General features: G+C 36.3%; 1 protein-coding gene across 1 annotated transcript in view; it reads left to right on the top strand.

Moving 5' to 3' along the window:
- Positions 1-24,558, top strand: part of CACNA1D (calcium voltage-gated channel subunit alpha1 D) — a 184,124-nt gene that overhangs the window by 138,942 nt on the left and 20,624 nt on the right. The window contains 10 exon segments of the mRNA XM_086619049.1: positions 8,263-8,301; positions 8,721-8,849; positions 9,570-9,635; positions 11,177-11,268; positions 12,102-12,261; positions 13,092-13,219; positions 13,338-13,434; positions 14,815-14,917; positions 15,831-15,932; positions 21,141-21,271. Coding sequence (XP_086475175.1) covers positions 8,263-8,301; positions 8,721-8,849; positions 9,570-9,635; positions 11,177-11,268; positions 12,102-12,261; positions 13,092-13,219; positions 13,338-13,434; positions 14,815-14,917; positions 15,831-15,932; positions 21,141-21,271 — 1,047 coding nt within the window.

The raw sequence follows: 24,558 nt of genomic DNA, 5'->3' as shown, positions 1-24,558 counted from the left end.
CCAGCTGTTAGGATCGCATTCCTCTCATCAATAGCAGAAATGAAACCCTTTATTCCATTTAGACAGTACCTTGATTTTGGAACCGTGAACACCAGGATAATAAAGTTGCCCGAGAACATGGAATAGAAGTTGTATTTGAAAAAAATTATCTGTTCCAGGCATTCCAGGAGGAGGGAAAACAAATCCAATGAAATGCATAATTCTCAAGAAAGATCTGTCTAGAAGACAGTTTTTGGCATTCAGTGTGTTGTTCAGGTCAGCAGACCTGGGAGCTTGGATTTTCCAGACTGGACTCAGTTGAGGCCATGATCTGATGAGGATTTCCTTTGGCATTTCTGTGAGCTTAAGCAGCCTTCGCCCACAGCCCTTCTTACCCACGTAGCTGTGTGAGCTGTGCTTCCACAAGTGGTCACGGGCCTTGGAGTTGGCTGGATGAGGTGTTCAGCACAAAGTATTGGCAAAAGTGTGGGCCGTGGTAGGTCAGAAATTTGTGGCTAATGCTGCTGCCAAAGGAAATGCTTGTTATACTCTGCCCATACGGGTCTCCCTTCAGAACATATTAGCATTGTCATGGACAAATATTGATTAGTGGCAATAGCTGCTGTTGAGAAACAGTGATGTTACATGGTTTTTAATCTGCTTTGGTTCTAGTCTGCTTGGTAAGCATAGTAAGTATAAATGCATTTCAACCAAATACAGAAAACAAGTGTATTTTTATCTTGTTTTTTTTTTTAAATGACAGAATACCTTCAAGCACACGCAGTCTATTAACCCTCCTTAAAGACTTCAAATTTCTTTATAAAGATGCAAATTCTACACTGCCATCTTAAAAAGCAGACACAATCAAAATACTCTCAGGCTGATTAAGATTCCTTCCTGATTTTATGTTAAAACTACGAGACTCTCACGACTGATTGCTTTACTGGGAGGACAATGGAGGAGTGATGTAATAACATGCAAACAGAAAGACTTCAGCCTGACTCTTAGATTTCAGACTGATTTTGCTCAGTTCTCAGCGGGCAATGGACCTTTCTATTTGTGAACCTGAGCTGACAGGGAGGGTCTGTCACCACAGAACTGCACTGTCTCATTGAGGCATTTCCCTAAGGATAGTTACAGTTCATGGAGCAGATATTTTAGAAACTGCCTCTAATTTGCTTCCTTTTCTTTCAGAAAAATTTGGATTTAGACTTTCAGATCGAGTATTTACAAGTTACCCACAGTTTCTGTTCTCTGATGCAGATGAACATAATATCTGAGGAGCATAAAAAGACCACTCATTTAGAATAGCTGTCCCTGATAACTGCAAAATGTACTTGATTGTGAAGAGATTGAAAAATAGCTCAAGTGTAATTCCATGATTGTAGACGTCCCTGTATTTAATTCCATGTTTAACACTGAATGGACAGTGTTAGTTTGACAGTATTACTTGTAACTGATGACTGCTGAGCTTTCAGCTGTGAAGAAAACTGTCATTTTAGTAATTCACATAGTTGTCTTGAAAGTGTTCTGGAGCAAGTAGGGATCTTCAGCAAAAGTACACACCACAGACAAGAACTATCACTGTCATTTCTTAGTTTTTCATACTATACTCGCTAGAGAAAAGGCTCATCTTTGATGTCTTCTAGTACTGCACCGCAGACTATTCGTGTACTAATTATTGTCTGTATCTGGTCTTTTCACTTTTTTGTGTTTTGTTTGTGCAAGTCATTAATGTATTATAGTTTCAATATCTTTCTGGGCTTGATTTCCCATTTTCAACAAGAAACAGTGAATACTGCGAAGTGTCCAGGGAAATTTCTTTCATTTTTATGACTTTTATTGTTTTGATTCTATAGAATTATTCCTACTTTTAGTTTTATGTAAATTTTTGTAATTCAAATTGAATATTTTAGGATCTCTTTCTCAATGTTTTCTTCGGCATTCTGAGTTGTGCCATTCCACCCATACTTTTTATCTAACAATGACAGTGATCCTGGGAAATTCACAGCTCTGCTAAGATGCAACAGGGCTTTGTTTTCAGTGAGATTGAAGGCACAATTGAAATGGCACCTTTGAAAAATCCCCTAGAAACTACTTAAACTGAGGAAGCTTAGTCTTGTTTGAGGGGTGATCTGAAACAGTATAAATTGCTAGCGCTAATGTAAAATCAGATCTTGTCGCAGTTGTAACTGCATGAATACAGCCATCTTAATTGTTCAATGTAAAAGAAGACTTGAAATAATGTGAATACCTACAATAATGTAGAGACACTCAAGATGAATTAAACATTCTTATACGTTTCCATATATAATTGCCTCATGCTGTGGAAACTACTCAGCATCATTCTGATAGTCTGGCTGTGTACATTTAGACTAATTCCAAAGGCAAAAAGTTCTTCTAGTATATACCATGTTTGTATCTGACCCAGTTTTTTGAAGAGAGTGGGTTGGACTTTCTAGTTTTACATCACCTTGATTTCAGTATTAAATTCAGGAAATTAAATGTCATCTCTTTATTTTGTTGTTCCTTTTCTTATTTTTTTAGTGTCTTGTAATAATGTATATGTTGCCCTGAGGCTGATTCTTCTGATCCAGTAACCTCTAATTAACCCTTAATCCAGGAAATTACTATGTTTCGAATATTTCTGGTGACCATGGAAATCAATGTTTGATGTGTTCAGCAATTTACAGGAGTGCTTAGCATCCTCAAGGACTGGATCAATGACCAACTCCAGAAATGAACCACCTCAGAGCAATATATATTTTGACAATACACTGTGTTCTATGATTGTTTTTTTTTTTAATTTACTCTGTCATTTAATATCCCTTCCTTTAACCAGTTCTTCTTTTATGAACCTAATTGGTTTTCATGTTCATTTTATTTTTAGAAATTTTTAGAGGCAAGTATATATAAGTAAATATATATATATATGGTAGAGCAATTAAAAAAAATAAAACCACTACTAAAACCTATATAATTACTTTTTGGTTTTGTAACCTTTTGTTTTCAAAATTTTTCACATCACATGCAAGATCTTGTGTGGTCATAAAAATGGTTCCTTTTCAATTAAAAAAGCAGAATAATGATTGTAAGACGCAAAATGTGGCCACTACATTCTGGGAGATGGAAATATAGAACTTCAGCAATGAGAGATAAATAAATTAGAAATAAATTCTGAATAAATTAGTAATTTCTTAAATAGAAATAACAGTCAATTTCTATATGGTCAGGCCATATTGAAACTTATCTTATTTGTCAGTTCAGAAACCATTTGGATGACCCGCACTGGATGACTTAGAGGCATGATCACATTGTTGCAGCAGTAGTTACAAAGCTTTTAATTCACAGTTTTTATTTAAGTTGTTTTTTTACCATGCATGTGCTGCCAAAATGTCGAGAAAATAATGGAGAGTTCACTTTCCTCTTTTGTGCATATGTTTAATGCAGTCCCTGTGGGACTAGTATTATGCTTGAAGTTAGGAAAAATTTAGTTCTTTGCTGAAATAGGGCTTAAAGGAGCAGGACTGATATCTTCCTGAGCTCCTCAGGAAAACTGATTTGTCTTGAATCCCCACTGTAAACACATGAGGCTTATTCAATGCTTACAGTACCGTGACAACTAGCAGTGGTTAGTAGCAATGTCATACAGCAAGAAAGTCTCTCCCAAAGCTAGAACTGGATATTGTGTGGCAAGAAGGAACACCATCCTTACCATTTCAGCACTATGCAGTCCATAATGTTGGCTTGGGAGCAGTGAGATGCTCTTTTCATTTGCTAGGCTGCTAGTGGAGTGTGCGCTGGGAGGGCAGGTGCTTATTTTTGTATAGCTGCCCACTCACCTCGTAACCGGTGGGACAACTGATCTTGCTTGTGCGAAGGAGTGGATTAAAACCCTCATTCCTACCTCCTGTAAGAGACTCTGGATTCCATTTTTGAACAAAACCACTGGAATTCAGTTTGAATCTCACTTTATGCATCAATATCATATGTTAGAATTTATATTTTGTTGCTAGTAATTAAATTGAATATTTATGAATATTATTGATACATTTTGTAGACTTTTGCAAATTTATCTCTCTAGGCTTAAGGATAGGTCAGAAAAATACATTCTCATAGGGCTTTGCTTTCATTAGTGTGAAGTCTTATTGCAATATGAAATCTATACTGTGTTGCAATATTTTATTTTAAAATAGAAGCAAATTTCTGAACTGCTTTCATGAATATATTAATACTAATAATTAAGTTACTTTGTTGCACAACTGCATATTTGTTATCATAGTAATATCCTATGCCATCAACATGTTAGTTATGAGCTTAGAGTTTTAAATACATATTTTGCTGGGAAAAGATCCTTTTTTTATCTACTCTGGGGTTCTTCACATTGATTCAAAATTTTTACTAAATTATGTATATGGGCATTTTGTTCGTGTTGAACAGGGAATATAGAGAGCTCTGATACTCTATGAAGAAAATTACTTGCTAGCACATTTGAATTACATTAATTTTTCTTTGAACAAATTGTATATGTGTACACGTACATGGATACAGATACACATACACTACACATTTTTGAAGATATTTTGGCAACCTGAATGCTTTTCTGCATATCTTATTTTCTTCGTGTGTATTTGTCATTCAGATGTTTCCTTCTATATTTGTAATCATGATTACATCATCATTATGTGTCCATTTTTTTTGGCGTACTCTCGGACCCTTTGGCACAATCTGTAAAAAAGAGGCATTTGACCAACACCACTTACTAATATCCACTGGTTTCACCATGTTTATTTTTTCTTAAACACAGAGCTACAGTTTCTTCCAATGCATGATGCAATCTGTTTCACACTGTTCACAGTTTTTACATTGAAGCTTTTTTCAGTTAGGATGTTTATTTTGAACTTTTGTGGCAATATGAAGAGCGTAATGGGGAGTTACAGTTTAGGAAGTGTGCTAAATTTTTCATAAGCAGCAATAAATACTTGACCGTTATTGATAGCAGGTTGCGAACATTATAATCAGTGAGTCAGAAATTTAGGTTGATCATTGATTTTTTTTTTGAGGATTGGATTTGTTTGGGGAAGAAAGCAGTTGTGTTGAACTTTGATTAAGCAAAAAAATGCAAAAAACTGCCTATTTGAAGTATTTAAGAATTGACTTAAAACTATGTAGTTGTGAGATGCTTTGCTGAACTAGGCTTTCAGTGCAGCTGGCAAACGGCTGATGGAAAAGACAATTATTAAGCCAGTTTCTGACCTCCTTTACCTCATTGCAGTGCATCTGTTAGCTGAGCAGTGAAAGCAGAAGCTGTTCATTTATTCTAGCTATGCCCATTACCAGACTTCTAGCACATCTGTCATCTTAGGAATCACGTAGTCCCACAGGGGACAAAAAATCATGACAATGACTAGCCAGTGCCCAAGCATTTGGGACATGAGTAGTATTGGAATGATTGGTGGAAGGTGAGGGGCAAGAGTAGTCTGTAGGTAGATTGCCTGACCGCAGGAAATATTTTTATTTGCATTCTTTCAGCAGCCATCAACCTGCTCCCCTGCAGTCTCAAGTCTATTCTAATACTTTCCCTACATATACGTAATGTGCCACCTACTTACGTGTGTACGTGTCAAGTAATATTACTGAAGCTGCAAATAAGATTATATGTTGGGGTAGTGTATGTTTTTTTCCGTATCTGCAGGAAGCAGACGTTCTCTGTTATTGTCAGTCTGTTATTGTTACTGAAGATTGTGTTTTCTTAATCTTAGGTTCCCAGATCTTAGTATTACTTCATGCTGGATGGACACACATAAACGTTAACTAACTTTGTCTCTTAGATGAGCATTTCCTTTATAAATAAGTATGAATAATGTTTTCTTTGTGGTATATCACTGTATTAGCTTCATTATAATTAGTATTCATAATATAAACCAAGCTGCTGTGTTATCAGATGGAAATACCAGAGAGGGTGAAAAATTAGATACATTCACTTTAAAATGTCAGTACCCAAAACACGTAGCCAATGATGGGCAGAAAAAAAAAAAAATCCTCTGGTATCATGAGTTCATTTCCATTGTTTGTTTCTAGCATCTATTTCCACTTTGATATTTTGGTACAATTTACACCCTTTTCGTGAACAGGGCGTTCTCCTTTTTCATTCCTTGCCTGCTCTTTCCAGTAACCGTAATTTATGATCTCTTACATATGACATCCTAACACTTCCCAGCAGCAGCAGATCAACCATCAGAAACAGGCAATTAGGACTACTTAGTCCTAAGAAGCTGAGACAGAGTGATTTATGAGAGGAGTTTGCATTACAGAGTCCTGTGCATGCACAAAAACATTCAGTGCCCTTCAGACAAAAAAAAAGTTGAGAGATTTTGCACTCGTCATTCCTGAGCACTTGGAGTAGAACTGTTTAGATAGTTTTGGTAATCTGATCTCTGGCAGCATTTTCAAAAGTGAGAATTAAGACAGTTATATGTAGAAAAAGGTTTTTTTTACTGACTTTTTCTTTTGGGAGGGTTTTTCATAACCAAATCATAGTGCATACTCATCATTTTTCCTTTCGGAAAGCAATTAAAGAAAAATCTGTAGGACTAAAGTATTCTTTTTCTGGTCTTATCTATCCCATTACATATTGCTATCTTAATACTGTTCCTAGCTTATTTGGGTCTTGATCCTTCTCCTGTAAAAGCTAGCAGGAAAAACTCCCAAATGCAAAAGCTGGCCTTTTACTTCATTTTTTTACTGTCAATTTGTGATGATACTGTAATTTAATCTCTTCTGTATCTGTGAAATACTTATTTTTCGATGATATAAAATATTGAATGCTAATTAAGCCATTTGCTCACTGATTAAGACAGTGTCAAGTTCAGCAAGAGTCAGTCATCAGAGATTAATATGAAATTTTGGGCTTCGTCTGCAGAAGGTATCATGAAACCCTCTTTCTTTAAAAATTTCAGATAAAAAGGAATTTTTTCCTATATTAAAAAGTCAATAGCAATGTGAGTCTGTGTACATTAGTACAGGTTTGTCATCGATGTAGGTAAACAGCTTTGTGAGATTGTTTCCATGTTTTGTGATATTTTGGCATTTACGATGTTTGTGATTACAATTTTCTTCTTAATCTATATTTTGATGGATTTATTTCAAAATGTTGAAATATGCAAGGAACTTCTAAATCAGCAGCTGTCTTTCATTGGCAGCGTATTTTTGGGGGGAATTTTAAACAAGTGCTTACGAAGCTTAGATGTTATAGCTGATTTTACAAATACTCTGCTTACTGAAGTCTAATGAGGAGATCTGGATTTTCATTAATGCATCAGTTTAGTAATAATCCCTTAAACAGTTTAAAACTCTTGTTTCAGAAAATACTAATATCTTGGCAGGACAGTGATATATACGTATGTAGATTGCACGTTGTTGAACAGACAGTTATTTTTACTTCATTTTCCCCTTGTCATACCCTTATATTGCATACGTTTTGCAAAAAATAGTAGACAAAACAATTAGTATTTTAATAAATACTGCTAATGATCTGACTTGAACAAAAAAAGGGTCAATCAAATCCTGAAGCCCTTTCTCCATGCCTGATCCTGTTAGACAGCTCAGGTATATGAGTACTTTGTAGATGATGAAAGAGTACAAGTGTTGCCTTCTCATTTGCACCTCTGTGGGAGGGTTGGCCTTCGTGTTGTGCTAAAAATGCTTGTCTGTCACTCTGGCAGAGTGAAAATCTGTCCTTGTTAAGCACTGCAAAACCCAATGTTCATCACTGAGTTAACTCGAGTGAATTACTTTGCTGTAAGGGAGCTCCTGATGCAATATAAAACAGAATTACTTGAATATGTTTAGGTTCCAGTGATGGAGAAATTAATCTTCAAAACGAGCACAGCAGAAAAGGGACCTTGAAAGGCTCATTTGACCCCAAAGCTTTGTTCTTAAGCTTTACTTAGGCTTACTGCTACAATTTTATACAATTTGTTGAAGTTGATGGCTAATTTTGTTTGGCTTACATAGAAGCAGGTATTGTATTTTGTATTTACTTTACATTGAGTCTTTTAAATATGTCTAATACTAGCAGGTTTTAGTATGAGTCAGCCAACACGAAATGTTAAAGGAAAGGTTTTAATAAGGATATTAAGGTATTGTTCAGGAAGCATATTGTGTTGAAAGATTGTTGTTTACATTTAGGAATGAAAAATGTCCTTTGTTCTGTTTATGGTTAAGCTGATTTTTTTGATCTTTTATTTGATTTTAATATTTTATATTCTTAATTTCTTAAAGCCAAAGCCAACTGAAACAGTCACAACTGATGAGTCTGGGGTAAGATTAGTAAACTGACCCCAGTGGTTTTACCTCTACTTGAGTTTATTCTTTTTACCATGTCTATTTTCCACCAATTTTTTTCTGTATTTTTCATAACTGTCTTACTACAAAGGTGTTATGCAGTGGTTTGCATTCATTGTCAATGTACTATTGACGTCTACTACAAACAAACCCAATGCGATCCTTATTAACGAACCAGAAAACTTGGAAATGCATGTGATGTGTGAAGCATTTCTACAGGTCCTCTGTTTCTAGCATGTATTTTTTCCTTTCATGTCATGCTTATCAAGGTGAAAAGGCCCTCAAGATACATTTTCAAATCTTACCTCTTCCACCTTTGCATTTGATGTTGTTTTTTTGGAAGTGTTGCATGTTTGAGTTTGTATTTGGTTTGACTTCTCCATGATGCTCTTCAGAACTCTGAAGACAGCGCTAGAATCTCCATCACTTTTTTCCGTCTCTTCCGGGTGATGAGGTTGGTGAAGCTGCTTAGCAGAGGAGAAGGAATCAGAACTTTACTGTGGACGTTTATTAAGTCATTTCAGGTTAGCAAAATTAATTTAAATTTGCCTTATAATTACAACCATTTATACACAAATTTTATGAGGCAATACCGTATAGAGTGCAAAAAAAAATCTGCTGAAATTCATGCTATTAACAATTACATATTTAAATGTATTTGCATACTAATGCCAAAACAAACTTCACCAGTCTTTAGTGAGTCCAAGGGTCATTCTTTGTCATTTAATACTAGCTGTTACCATGAGATTTCTACAGTACTTCATAAAAAAATATTTGATATGCCTAAAAGGGATAGGATAGGTATGACATGCACATTTTATTAGATGGCTACAAAAGAAAAATTTAATATATATTTTTATATAAAACTGATTTCATAAGTTTAACAAATAGATATTTGAATCCTTGCTCCTGAAAACTGATGAATGTGAAGTTAATGAACTCTGTAGCTGTACAGAACAAGGTATCTTTGTGTTGTCAGAATCAGTAATGAAAATAAAATTAAAAACTGCTGAAGATTATTCTTCTCTTTGGATTGCTGGCAGAAATAATTTAAAATATAACGAAGCTTGTGTTTATTGTATGTGGCAGAATATTAAGAGTGACAGGTAATAACATTTTAAGCACCTGAATAGAAAGAAAAGCCTTGGAAAAGCCTGTGTTGTAAAGAGAAATTATTTTTGTAAATGGAAATTGAAATTATGGTGTGAAGTTATTAAAAGACAATGCACCTGTCCCTTCTCTAGGCTCTGCCGTACGTTGCCCTTCTGATAGCCATGCTCTTCTTCATCTATGCTGTCATTGGAATGCAGGTAATTACAGATTATTTTTTTTTAAGCGTTTTACAAAAGAACAGTGTTGGCTACTCTGAGTCTTGTTTGCTAAGGTGCTTATTGAAATATTCCTTTGATAGTGGTGCTATATATAAGACAGAGCTTTTAGAATAACATAACCCCCATTTTTTTTTGGCTATGATTTTAGTATGCAGAAAATCCAAAAAGATGCAAGATAAGAGCTTGTCGTGAGCTTATAGTATCTTGGTCTGCTGAATGGAGCCACTCCACTTCCATGTGAAGTTTATTCCAATGCATGAATGTATGAAAGAATGCATGGCTTTTTTTTTACTATGGACTTGTTTTGGGAATCACACATTAAAATCCCAGCTCTTTTTCCTTTTTTTTTTTTAAAAAAAAAAAGTCTTTCCCATATGAAAAGAATAGAACTAGGAAAAGAATCTAGCTAAAGATGTGCCTGTGGTTAATCAAGAGTAAGATGTATGTACAAGCACTGAAAGGATCTTGGTGAGTTAAAATGTGAAAGCGTGCCGTTGGGATGAAGGGGCCTCTCCTCACCCCAGCTGCAGTGCCGTGAGGGCAGAACAGGTTCTCCAGTCTTAATAACTGGAGGCAGCTGGATAGCAGAAACCTGTCAGCAAACCGTTCCTAAAGTTCATGCTACTGGGCCACTTCTGGTGTGAGGATGGGTTGGCCATTTGAGAGGGGACTGCACAGACTGCAGGGAAGCAGCAGATAAAGGCGCTGAGCATGAAGCTGTGATCGGGAGCGTGGTGCGAGTTGCATGGTAGTCTCTGTGCCACAGATGAGATGTAGTGCCTGAGGAGCGTGGCTGGATAACCATCAACACTTTGGCAGAAGTTCCTGTTAGGAATCCTGAATTTGGGCTGCAGTTCTCTCTTTTTCCCCTCCCCCCGCCCCCTTTTCTTTTCTTTTCCCTGTTAACACCATTGTTCCTGTCCTAAGGCTTTAGGATAGCTCTGTGTTCCATAAAACATAAGAGATGTTTTATTTTGTTCTCAAAGTTGTAAGGTTCTTCAAATCAGCGCTAAGGGAGGTCCTAATTAAATGGGATGAGAAGAAATATGCTGTGGAGAGTCGTTTTGCTTCCTGATTCTTTCTCTTCATCATTTATCCAGAAGCAACTTAATGTCCTTATAGTCCAGCAGCATGTATACAGAGTATATTGGTGTTAATATCTCTAAATTAAGTAACAGCCTGCACTACATTGTAAGAGAATGTAAATGTATTATATCGGGGAAAAATAATGGTCTTGCGGCCAAAGAATTGCAATTTAATTTTGAAGAACTGAACCAATTTCCAGGAATGTGTATTAGTATTATAATGGTTTATTTATGCCAAAATAAATGATTAAGAATTATCTTCTACATGTGATAAATTTACTGCATTTTCATCATTATCGGGAAAAATTTAAAGACAGTAAAGGGTGTTTGTGAAAGTGTTTTTCATACATACTGAATCAAATTTAAACTGCAAAGCCTACAGTTTCTGATAGTACAGGTCACTAGGATGAAAGTCAAAGTCCGGTTTTATTGTAGGTATTTGGAAAAGTGGCCATGAGGGACAACAACCAAATAAACAGGAACAACAATTTTCAGACTTTCCCCCAAGCTGTTCTTCTTCTCTTCAGGTGAGTAAACCTTGACTCTTACTTAATGCATCCCATTTCATTGGTCTATGAAAAATATCTGCAGCATTTGTACCGTGGATTTGTTCAAAATGTGTTCACAAGTGAGAAGCAATTCAGCATAACAAGAACATACAGCTTGTGTGCCACGTATGGCTGTATGCTGAGGGTTCTAATCAGGTGATATGGACCTAAACTCAGGACAGCTGTTGTGAAACATCTCATTTGTGGAGTAATTGTCTTCAGGTAGAGCCCAGTGACATCTAAGCCACTCTATGCATGTAAAGACTTTCCCCTTTGAAACTAGGTAATGAACACAGCCAAAAATGTTGTATGTATGTCGTGGTCTTTTAAATATTTGAAATCCTGGCCCTGTACACAGGCATTACCCAACTAAGTGAAAAAATGCAGTAGCAGAAGTTGGACAAGCATTTCCTCAACCATGCTGAGGAAAATGCATTTCATCTTTTACAAAGAGATACTTTCGACTTTTATGGCAGGTTTTCATACACAGCACCACTCTCATACACAGCAGGTCCACTGCAATAAGTATTTAACTTGTGAATCACAATTTGAGGTTCAAATTTCTACATTCAAGCCTTTATGGTGCATTAATCTACGTTATGAAACGTGTCTGCCATGCCACGTCTATGCTTGTCATTGCTGAAACATGCTCTATTTTTTTTTTTAATTAGTTCCTGCTCTGAAAAGTTCATGATCTGTCTTCTATTTGTGCTTGTACAGCTCCAAGCATTTTGTCAGCACCTAACAAATTAATTCATCTTTAATCCATTTTGATCAAATAACATGTAATTTATCTTTGTGACCTTGTAAAGGTGTGCAACTGGAGAAGCCTGGCAGGAAATCATGCTGGCATGTTTGCCTGGAAAACGCTGTGATCCAGAATCCGATTATAATCCAGGGGAAGAATACACCTGTGGAAGCAATTTTGCCATCATTTATTTTATCAGTTTTTACATGCTTTGTGCATTTTTGGTGAGTCTAGCTTGTGCTTTTTAGCAGAAATGAGCTTTGGCATTTTGACTTTCTTCTGAACTAGAAGAGTACTGGGTTCAGAGAACAATGGAAAATACTATATCTAAAATATTTTTGCAAAGTTATATTTTTCACGATGATAGTTGTGAAACACTGGAGCAGGTTACCCATAGAGGTAGTAGATGCCCTGTTTCTGGAAACATTCAAGGGCAGATTGGATGGGGCTCTGACAACCTGATCTCACTGAAGATGACCCTGCATATTGCAGGGGAGTTGGACTAAATGACCTCTAAAGGTCCCTTCCAGCCCAAACTGTTCTATGATTCTAAATTCTCATGTGCAAGATGTTCTTCTGACTACACGTGTGCAAGATGTTCTTCTGACTACATGTATGCAAAAGTGATTGGTTGAACTTTAGAAAGTTAAGTGAACAGTCTTTTCATCAGCTATTATTTCATGCATTTCTCAATAGTATCGTTAAATATTCATTAATAATAAACCTGCAGTTCCTTTGACTTACTAGTGCTGCTTGTATTATTTAAACTTAGCAGAATTTGGATTTATGTCTCTACAAAAGTGCTCAAACTCAGGCACATGAGATGTGAACAGTAACCTTTCTTCCTAATCCATGTCATAGTGGATGGATTATTTGCTGTAAAATAATCTTTGAAATATATTTTTCCTCATTGCAAGTGTCTGATCTAAACTGGTTGATTTGTTCTATTCACAGTACTGTTTTCCTTGCGAAAGGAGAGTGATTGAACAGAATTCTGTGAACTAATGTAAACATACATGTTCTGGTCTGTGTCATCTTCTGTTTACTTTTGTAGATTATAAATTTATTTGTGGCTGTTATTATGGATAATTTTGATTATTTGACACGTGACTGGTCTATTCTGGGTCCCCATCATCTGGATGAGTTCAAAAGGATATGGTCAGAATATGATCCTGAAGCAAAGTAAGTTAGATCATTTCTCTGGTAAGATTTATCTGGTAAAAATAATATAAGCAGAGCATAGTATATATATTCTTTAGGAATGGATTTGTGTTTGGTAACTGGTATGTGTTGGTTCTAGGGGAAGGATAAAACATCTTGATGTGGTTACATTACTGAGACGCATTCAGCCACCACTTGGTTTTGGCAAATTATGCCCTCATCGAGTGGCCTGCAAGGTAGGTTTCACCCTATTTTCTCTCGAAGTTTCTCTCAGAGTTCATTTATTCATTCAATTCTGCCTGATATATGTCACATATGAGCAGTAATCCCATGTGTTTACAAGGTTGCCTTCGCTCTCAAATTTTCCAATTTTTTTTCAGGTTTAACTTAAACCAGCAAAATTAGTGTCATTTCTTTCAGGACACTCATTTGAGTAGTTACCACCAATGTAAAATTCTTCACCGAGCACCAAAATGAACGGGGTTGGTCTGTAATCTATCATTAGTCTGTTATTGTCACATATAGGAACTACCTCATCCCAGCACTTCTGGTGAGCCAGTGTCACATTTAAGACTACTTCAGCTCAGTGATGTTTCTGATTTCTCTTAAATCCCTGGGAGAAGAGAGTGGTAGTTTACTTTAATTGACAATTAAGTTTTGATAGAGTACTTTTACAGTCGTGTTCATGAGAAGTTTGCTGCACATGGAACATAGAAATGAGATTGAAGGGTGGGGACTGCAAGATGATAAACCAAGCTGAAGTGAATAACAGTGAGCAATACAATATATAGCAGTGAGTGAGAAAACTGAAAATTAAAGAGAATTTAAAATGATGGAGAATTTGTCAGGCATGAAGTGTAATTTAGATGAGGATTAATTGCATTTTAATATAAAAGTTGAAAAGCAGCACAAAGGAGATGAATAATTATTACATTGTTTGAGGACTTCAGAACTATGAATATTGTGGTTTTAGCAATTTCAGTAGGAATAAGATCACGTCTTCTAATTAAAGGACTGTTACAACAACACTCTCAGTTGGATTTCTTTTATATCTGTTTTATAAATTGGTAAGTTAATGTATAAAACACTGGGTTCAAATGGAAGGCCACAAAAAAAACTGAAAGTAAACTGTATCTATATATTAAGATAAATTATCCAATTGAATAATGCTTTTAAACTAGAACAGAAGAAAATCCAAGTCAGACATTAAGAAAATATTTTGATAGATTAAATAGTGTTCTTTTGATAGACAAGGTCACAGTGATACTGCTCCAAAAGATGAACGCTAATGCGGAGATGGACTAATCCAAAGAAGAAAGCCCCTTTCACACTCACTCAGGGTAGTCAGCATAAGAGATGCACGGCATCACTGAAGAGTTGTGGGTTTAACTTTTATGTAAGCATGCATGTGATTAATATCAGAAAGAGGCGATATTGGGTGGTTATTATACACAGCTAGGATGGAAGAGTCAAATTTTTTTGAAGACTTATATAATTTTTATGCCTCTCAGTGCATATTATTCTTTGAATACGTCAGCTTTTCAGAAATGAACATTACAGGAGTTTTTTTCCAAATAAAGCCACATCAAAATTTGTTTTCCTTTTCTCATTTACAGAGGTTAGTAGCCATGAATATGCCACTAAACAGTGATGGAACCGTCATGTTCAATGCTACTTTGTTTGCTTTGGTTAGGACTGCTCTAAAGATAAAAACAGAAGGTAAGGTTCTTAGCTGTAAAGCCTTTACTGCCCTTGTCAGAAAGTACAATGATGAAAAGTTACAATTTATTGTATTTATATAGTTGGACATGAGTAAGCCTGCCTTAGTCTCACTGGATTTGCTTTGCTTTTGGATCATGGGTTGTATTCACTATTGCTAGGAATGATTTTCTGCAAAGTGAAAGGAAAGGGATAGTCAGGCCAGTGCCCAAGAAATCTTAGAAATTGTATGGTTTTATCTGGTCAGATAAAAACATGTAGCAGTGGGATAACAGGAGTTCTAGTGCAAGGAGTGAAGGAGTTCCGCTTTCTGTCCAACCAAGGTGCTCCTTCTTCACTACCCTTTAACTACTCTTCTGCAACTTTCTGTTCCATGTCTTCTGCTATTCTCAGCAGAATTTGAGTTTCACTGCCAATAACAAACTGATGAGATTAAGCCCCCTCAGGCATCACTGTGGTTTAGGTGAGTGCTGTAAGAGATTAAAAACTGCTCAGTAGTTAGTGGCCTGAACTTTCAAGCCTGTACAACTGAGTAATTACTGTGATTAAACAAATAAAGGCTCAGCTTTGGATCAAGAAAGAAATGGCTTGTAAAGAGCAAGTCATCACTTTCTGCACAATTTAAGCAGAAGGTATTAAGAAGCGACAGAATAGAGCCACGATCTGTGAATTACGGTTGACCTCTGCGGTACCCCATAGGCTAATTTGAAAGCCCCAGGAGCTCGCTGTCTTACACCCTTTCTTCTCTTTAGTTGTTGTAGTATTGGTATCTGCTACTTCTTGTAGCTTAGGCTTACTGCAAAGTACCTTTATCACAGTCTTCGTATACAGCTAATTAATATCCAAAGGATCATACTGTGCAGCGGGTTGAAACATAATTGCCATCCTCCATTTTTCTATTTCATTGCCACAGGTAACCTAGAGCAAGCAAATGAAGAACTTAGAGCAGTTATAAAGAAAATATGGAAGAAAACGAGCATGAAATTACTTGATCAAGTTGTCCCTCCAGCTGGCGGTCAGTCTGATAAACTTTGGAATATGCTGTTCTCTGGGCATTTTGGTCTTTCTAGATTGTTAGGAACCAACAAAGTAAAGTACTAAGTTTTGCAATTACAACGTCATTAAAGGACAACAAACAATAATAAAATAAATGTAGAGAAAATTATGTCCTATTACACTAGATAATACATATAGGACTGATAAGTACAACTTCCTTAGATCAAGAAGAAAGAGAGGAAAATCTTATGCTTATTTTCTTGCTTGAAAAAAACACCTTTTTAGACATAAATCTAGCCTTGATTTCAAGTCATTCAGCAAAATAAACTAAACTTAGTTTGATTTCAATGCTTTGAGCAAAATAACATGTTTTGTGCTAATTAAGCTTGACAAAGTAATCTACATTATAGCTATGTCCTTGTATATGTTGAAGACTTCTGGGAGAAAACTAAAAAGTTTTGATTGCCAGCTTAAAAATAATTATGTTGCTAAACTGATAAAACAAGAGGCTCAATTATCTCAGTTACACTAGTTTAAACCAGAGCAGTTCCATAGTCAACAGATAATGGAAATGGTTCAGATTTATGCCAGTATGACTGAGATATGAATACGTAAAGAGATACCTAAATACCTACACCAGTACATTTGTGAGAAATACAAGGCACGTATATTAGGTGTCCTACGTGCTGTAAAATGACATGTCAAATATTTGTAATATCTCTCTCTTTAAATATATATATTCTAATATATATATTTAGCCTTTTTCAATATATACATTTTTATCAATATGCTGTAGTGTAGGTTTAGGTGACTGGTTTTCACTTGCTTTTTCAAGTTTTAAAGGTGCAGGATCTGTTGCACTGTCACCCACACCCAGGATATATCTATCTAGACATCCAATACACAGATCTGTTGTAATCATCTGGTATTTCTTGTAGTTTATTGTACTTTTATAGTGTTACGGCAGCTTTCAAGACTGCTCAGACTCAGGTTTGGAAGCAGACTCAAGATCCCAGGCCCGATGGTGGTGGAGGCTGATCCCTTTCCGAAGGTGATGCTCTCAGTCTCTAGGGGAGGAAGAGCATGCTGGCTGCACTGCTGTTCAGCATGACCCAAGAAGCAGCATTAGCTTTGTCGCTGGAGGAAGCCACTCGCTGTTGGTGTGGTGGCTGCCAGATAACAGTGGGGATGAAGGCAAAAATCTAGCAAATTTGACTATTCAAAGGGGAACTGATACTGCACATTTAAAACAACTTTTTGTGTTCTACTCTGTTGTTTTTAGCCTTACACCTAAGTGCTTGCATGGCATAGATGAATTGCTTTGTTATTGTTGTAACTATGTGCTTGAGCTTTTTCTGCAGCCTCTGTTCCTTTCAACTATGAGTCTTTCCGAATATTCTGAAGCAATTCTGTTTTAGGGTGGTGGCATGGAATCAGTGTTGCCTCTTGCCAACTTTATTCCCCTACGTTTTTTTATTGAAATAGAGATGCATGCTTCAGAATAGCGAGCTGTGCCTGCCTAAATCAATCTGACAAAGAACCTGTAAAGATTACATTCCTAGAACTAATCTTACATAGTAACTCACTGTTAACTTCAGCTTCATTTCATTGCTGAATATAAGCTGTATATTTATTTTCAGCTATACTAAAATTCATTGCTAATATTTATTCTGCAAATGTAGCTCTTCAGTGTAGCTAGCAGGTTGGAAACCTGGATTACTGCTCGATTGATAGGAAACAGTATGGCTTCTACAACTCAGTATAAATATGAACATGTTGGGAAGTCCTTAAGGTTTACGATTCTTTTTGTTTCAGTTTGTTTTATTTCTATGTGGACCTTGTTATGACTTACCTGAGGATTGAAAATATTATAACACACCTAGAAAAAAGAGGAATATGGCTATTTTACATTCATATGCCATAGAAGTGTAAAATAGCAGAAAAATGAAACTGCTTTGCAAAAACAATGTCAGTCAAATGCTGGAATGTATGAATGAGTTAATGTTCTTAGGAGACTAGAGAGTAAGAGGAATACGTACGACCCACTAAAGATTCACCTGTATTCTCTTAACTCCTCAGTCTCCATCTGCAAGCCCATTTAACCCTGCCTAATACTTTTTGCCCTCTTCCAAAAACTTCCTACTGAAATGATTCCTTTTGCTATCACTAGTCGTAATTATAGATTTGTCTATTCTGTGGTCAATTACGCTTAGCTGCCTCCCTATACCTGTCCATATCTGGCTATATGTGTGTTACTCAAAAAACAAAGTCAAGGATGGCTCCCCTTGGCCAGGCTTCAGTTCTTGTGTGCACGTGTCTGCAGTACAACTGACTGTGCCTGTGAAGTACACGTGTATCTTATTTGTACATACAGACTTTGGCGTGCACAATTCAGCAAACTGATAGTGCATTCGTCTACTGTGCTTGTAAAAAGTTGGTGCATGTCCAGAGTGATCAGTGAGGGCCCTTTATTTCTGCATACCAAGACTTCGCAGGTGGTGTCGTCTCAGGTACAGTCAGTACTCGTGCAATATCATAGCCTGACTTGAGACATGCTCTAAGTGCAACCCATAGTAGTACATGTTATATCAAGTCTGTCACTTCTATGTGCTTGTTCTTTCTAGGATCCATTTGCTAAATCACTTCCTTAAAATTTCTCTTTAAATACTTGAAACAAAATACTATAAAGGATGGGGAAAGGCTTAGCTGAGGAGTTTGGCCAAGGCTACATTGCAGATCGATGGATTCAGCTACCCTAAGGAAGGCAAATTTAGAGTAGATGCTCTATAAGAGAGCTCTTCCTAATACAAAACACCGTTAGTCTCCTGAGGAGCTGCCAAGAGAGATTACAGATGAACATCAAAGCAAATGTCCACAAAAAGTTTAGAAATTAGATTTTGGGGAATCAATTAAAAAGCTTTTTACTGCTGAGACTGAGTATGCAGACTTGTGACCTTTCTTGTGAGCCATGGAGTTCATGCTATTTCCTAGCAGGAACTGGGGGACTCGGACCTTTGAAGACATGTCAGTATTTGGCAGAGCAGGCTCTTTAACATGCTAAAATATTTCCTGCAGCAGACTGGTCTCCCAACCAAGATATTTCAAAGTGATTATTATAATTATTTTTCCTTTGATACATTTAAAGACAAAAAAAATGCTGGGAGAGTACATCCCTGCTACATATTTGCTGAAGTTAAAGCCTGTCGTACTTTCTCACATGCATACAGCCCATTTTAGACGTTATAATGAGGAGCTTATTTTGAATAGTAGAGGATTGATTTTGACACAAATTTTGTCACAGTAGTAAAAATGAGTTTAAACAGTATTGTACATGGATTGGATTTCCCCATCCTTTTTATTGATGTGAAAGCAACTCACAAAAAGAAGACAGTTAATTAAATTTAAATTAGCAAAAGCTGCCATATTGCAGGTAAAAATTCTATTAGAAATACTATCGTTAGTGAGATACTTTGGGATACTATTATTATCGGTAAAACAAAGACACAAGGAGACTGCTTTAATCAAATGTTAGTATGACGTTAGTGTGACATTACAGTATATGAGAATTGATTAAAAATTTGCTTGACAATCAGAGAAAATGCTTGCATAACAGAATGTGTTCATATGTAAAAAAGACAAAACACAAAAACTGAAAAAACAAATTCAAGTCTATCCTAAAGCTCCATTAGAGAGTTGAAATATGGAGAAAATACATGACATAAAACCCAAAAATATAAATCCATACTTTTTAACAATGAGGCATGTTAAAATGTGTTTGGGCATCTTAGATTTTCAGTGTTTAGTCAAGTCACAACTATACAGAGTAACTCAGATCCTGAGATGTGTTAAACACCTGTTTGTCCCAGCAAGGGCAACTGGAATGACAGGATCTTACTGTTCATCAAGCTGTGGGCCCTAACAGCAAAGAGGACTTTGATGCCTAAAACACACCTAAAAAATGCCTCATTTGTGTATGGCAGTAGTTTATGCTAGTAGCCATCTAGCAACCGTGTTGCAAGTAGCTCTCTCAAGACATTGAAAAAAATTGCGAGATCAGGCAACACAGCAGAAAGGGAAATGGCGAACTTCATGCCAGGTAACTCTAGGGGAAAAAAGTATGTGAAAACAAAAGCAATGTTTTTGAATAGAAAACTATTCCTAGTTTTCTGGCAAGCGTTACTTACCAAGAGATCAAACTTCGACAGCTGAATGATTGAGTGGGACTCAGACAATAGACACATGTGTTCTTAACATGCTATGAATTTCGATATCCTCATAGGTAGCTACCTTTGAACTTTGGATTTTGTTCACAACAGTGACTCTGTAAAAATGCTGGGTTGTACTGCACTTGCTGTTTGCATATCTTTTGAATTGTACTGAATTAACTGATGGAAGTTATTTTCCTTTCTATCAGTGCTGCAGAGCTGATACAATACAATAATGTGGGAAAGTGCCCTATTGTTTCATATTTACTGTTATCGTCGTCACCTGTCTAGGTGGCTAAGGACCACATCTTCACTTCAACGAGAGCCTCATAAAAATATGTGAAATTGTAGCCTCTGTGGGATTTCTTCAGAGTCTAGAATCTCTTTTATTGGGTGACAGTAACAGAAGATACACCCAACATGAGCATCTGGGACATAAATAAAATTCAAACTGGAAGATGCTCGGTTATTACAGTGAGAGCATGACACCAATAAAAGAAAAAATGCATAGTGAGGCAGCGTGTAAAGATAACAAAGTCCTTATGCAATCAGAACAATGCTATATTGATACACTAAGCAAATTTGGTTCAGCAGTAAAAAAAAAAAAAGAGATTATGTAACTTTTTTTCGTTTTATAGAGTCACTCTTATGAACATTAAGTGTATGTAAGTCATAGTGGCTTTTATTTTAATCCATTTATTCCAAGTAACTAAAGCCAGTCTTTCACCTTCTATGCATATGCAAACGTGTTTATGGTTTTGTTAGAAACTTACTTAGAAGTACATGAGACTTGGTAATGTATCGTATTTTTTTCTTTATTAAGGATGAGTTCAGTTAACTGACTGAGCCTAAACTGCTTGCTAAAACATTGCTTTTCAGCTAGTTACAGGTTCCATTGTTGTAAGCTGAAAGCATAGTTCCTGTTGCACCCATCACATTTTTCCCCCCAAAACAGATATGAGCGTACAGGCTAATGATAAATGTGCTGACTTGGGAGAGATCTGTCTGGTCTGTTCATTTAGATGATGAGGTAACCGTGGGGAAGTTCTATGCCACCTTCCTGATACAGGACTACTTTAGGAAATTCAAGAAACGCAAAGAACAAGGACTGGTGGGGAAATATCCTGCGAAGAATACCACGATTGCTCTGCAGGTGATTTTGTTTTTACATTTTTAACTAACCATTTTGTGAGCTTGCCTGAAATAGCAGGTAGATGAATATTGATGATTGTGCAGTGCTGCAAGGATTTTATTTAGCTGGGACACTTTTGCCCTTATTCATCAGAAAAGTAAAACGTAATCCTGCTGTTCTGTCTATAACAAGGTAAGTGCAAAATGTTACTCTCTGTGGATTACTCAAACTGTAGCAACAGTTATAAAATTTCCTAGCAAGTCTAGTTGATGCATCACATTCTAAATTTGCTGATGTAAAATCAGATAAATGAAATTCTGAGCTATCGTTTCTGTTCGTTTTACTTTAACTGTTTAATATCTTGTCTTCCTACAATGCCATAAGCCAGTTCTTGGAAAACTTCCTAATATGCATTGCCTCGTAGTAAACAGGTTTTTATGGGGTATAATTTTTCTTCTTAATTCTCATTGTTCTTTTTCTTTTCCGTATATGATTACTGGTAAAATACTTTCCTATCAGTATTTTTTAATATTTGCAAATGTTGAACTTCACATTCATCAGTTTCTTTCATAGGAGTAATATTAGCATACTGCATTAATGTCATATACTTCTGTCTGTCTCTTAAAACAAGATATCAAATGGAAGCCAGCACAACAATAGAATTGGCCATCTGTCTCTCAACGGCCCTGCGGCAGTCCATAGAGCATATGTAACCTAAAGACTATATTCTGAAAACTTCTGTCCAGTGATATCCTCTTCCTAGTCGAACTTTGAAACAGGCAAATGGAAAGCTGTCCTCAAATAATTCCAGACATCATACACTGCACCATTTGTATTGGATTGTAACTTTCTGAATTTCAGTCAATGCTGAGTAGATCACTACAAACTAGAAAGATACTTAATGTTTCTGATAGCTTTTTGTTCTGATGCCCAAATTTCAGAATGTGTTGTGAAAATCCCTTTCAAAAAGGGGAGAAATGCGTTAACCTGATTCAAATACTGTTTTCTTTGTTAAAAATCCTGCTGGTTTGTACTTTGATCTAGCAGAATTATCTTTACTGTCTTAAGTGGAGAATTTATTTCATTCCTATTTCCTAAGAATGTCTTTGCTGGCAGCTCTGACACACATTCTGTTCCAAGTCACCATAAGCCTAGGAAATGGAACAGGCAGAGAAAGATTCATCACAATTCTTGCTATTGATGTGTGAGCACATGGCTTGCCAGGGCAGTATGAACTGTATTTGCATATCGTGGGAGATGAGAGAATTATGGGGAATGGAAGAGATAAAAAGAAAAAGACTGGAAACAGTTGAGAGGGAAGTGAAAGACATCGGATTTTTAGGAAGGACTTTGCAGAAGCCTTTGAACATAAGGAGCTCAAAGTTAGTTTTAAACCACAGTATTACAGTTTTCCACTGTGTTTTTGAAGTTGCATACGTAATGCTATAGAAACAAACAGTTTCCAAATGTGAGTGTGCTCTGTTGTTTGTTGTCAGATCCTGTTCAATAACAAAGATGGAGGGCAAGATGAAACTGGAAAGAATTAGCTTTTCCTCTGTCTTTAGACAAATGTTTTTCAGTGCAAAACAGCTGAAAAAACCTGACCATGAATCTCTGCTAGGAATCTACAAAGGCTTATGGGATTTGAGGCACGGCATTTATTTTTTTTTGTTGATTAAAACAACGCTCCTGTGGAAATAAAATGAGCCAGGCTGGTAGATGGGAAGGTTCATTCTTTCTTTCTTCCCATTTCCCTCTGTTCTACTGTTGTCTTTCTAACAAATAAGTGGTAACTCAACTTGAGTTACCAAATAAAAGTAGAAACACTATTTCAAAGAAACCTGAAACCTATGGTTGGGAAAAAGCCCAGTTTTATGGGTGTTCAGTCCAGCGTATAAAGGAATAATATGATTCAATACTGGAAGCTACAGCAAGTCAAATTCAAAGTCAAAATGCCATATTTGTTAGAATAATTAATTATATGAGGATATAACTTTCAACCAGACCTGGATATCTTCCTAAAAGAGATGTTCTACTTCAACAAGGAATTGCTTTCTTCTGATCAATGCTCCCAAGAATAGTCCTGTGGGATGTATTACAGGGAAGTTAGTATAAATGATCACAGAGGATCCTTTTGGCCTTTGAAGGTATGAAAATCTTAGGTCTCTCAGTTTTCAGTCTCTTCATTCCAGACTTGCTTTGTCCAAAGCTGAAATGTGTATAAAACTTCAATGTTTTCAAGAACCTATGTTCTCAACAACCATTTTTGGCAGCATTATTTATGGATATACCATCAAACTTGTTTTCAGCTACAGAAATTTTGTCGAATGAACTGTGAAAGGCTTGTAACTGTGAAGATGTTACTTCAGTTCTTGGAGAGCTAATAGTAGCTATTTTTCCATTTATTCTCTCAAATACTCTAAGTAAACTAGTGTTTGCAGATCTCTCTGGGAAACAATATATTAAGACAACCAGAAACATGCAGTATCGCTCTGTCTCATCCAATTTTTTAGGGAAATTGTGATGACTTATGTCAATGTGCACCACACTTCTACTGTAAACACTGAAGGAACTTCGTATAGCAATCACGGTGAATTTATATCTTTATTACCCAGTTCATCCAAATGAATTTACTGTTTTTTTATATATGTCTGCATAAACTAGTAATACAAACTGCACATATTGCAGCACCTGACTTTGCTTATGAAGATATGAGTGGAACAGATTGTGAACAAAAAAAAAGTACTAAATTAGTCAGCCTTCTTTCTAGTCTGGACAGGAAAAATACCCTCAGCTACACCTGAGTTCCTGACACTGAAATCTGCCGGTAAATATGGACCTTCATTTTTATTCTTGGCTGTATGCACCTTATCTTTTCACTCTTTTGAGAACTTTCTTTTTGAAACTATAAGCTTCCTGTAACCAGGGCAGGCATGTGACTTCAGCAGCAGCTTTTCCTTAGTGTCTCTAAACTAGTTAAGATTTCAGAGTATCTAGTAGTCATGATAATACCAAAGCTGCAAAGCTGCAAACAGCTTCTGCTTTCTGGACTGCTAGAAGAGATGAGAGCAGCAAAAGCTGGGCTAAGTTTGTCTTTAGTTTTTCCAGCTCTGCCGTTCAGAACCTTTCTATGCTAGGAACTCTTTGCTTAAAGCTTTAAGTAAGATGAGGAAAATGCTTTTATCAAGCCACAATAAAATAAGGCTTTCCAGCCATCGGATTATTCTATTAGTAAAGAACAAGACCAGCCGTATTTTCCAGTTTGTGTCAAAAGCTATATAAGCAATAAATGCTCTTGTACTTTTGCT

Source organism: Tauraco erythrolophus, chromosome 12, assembly GCF_009769465.1.
Source record: "Tauraco erythrolophus isolate bTauEry1 chromosome 12, bTauEry1.pri, whole genome shotgun sequence".
NCBI lineage: Eukaryota > Metazoa > Chordata > Aves > Musophagiformes > Musophagidae > Tauraco > Tauraco erythrolophus.
This window is presented reverse-complemented; position numbering and strand designations above follow the sequence as displayed.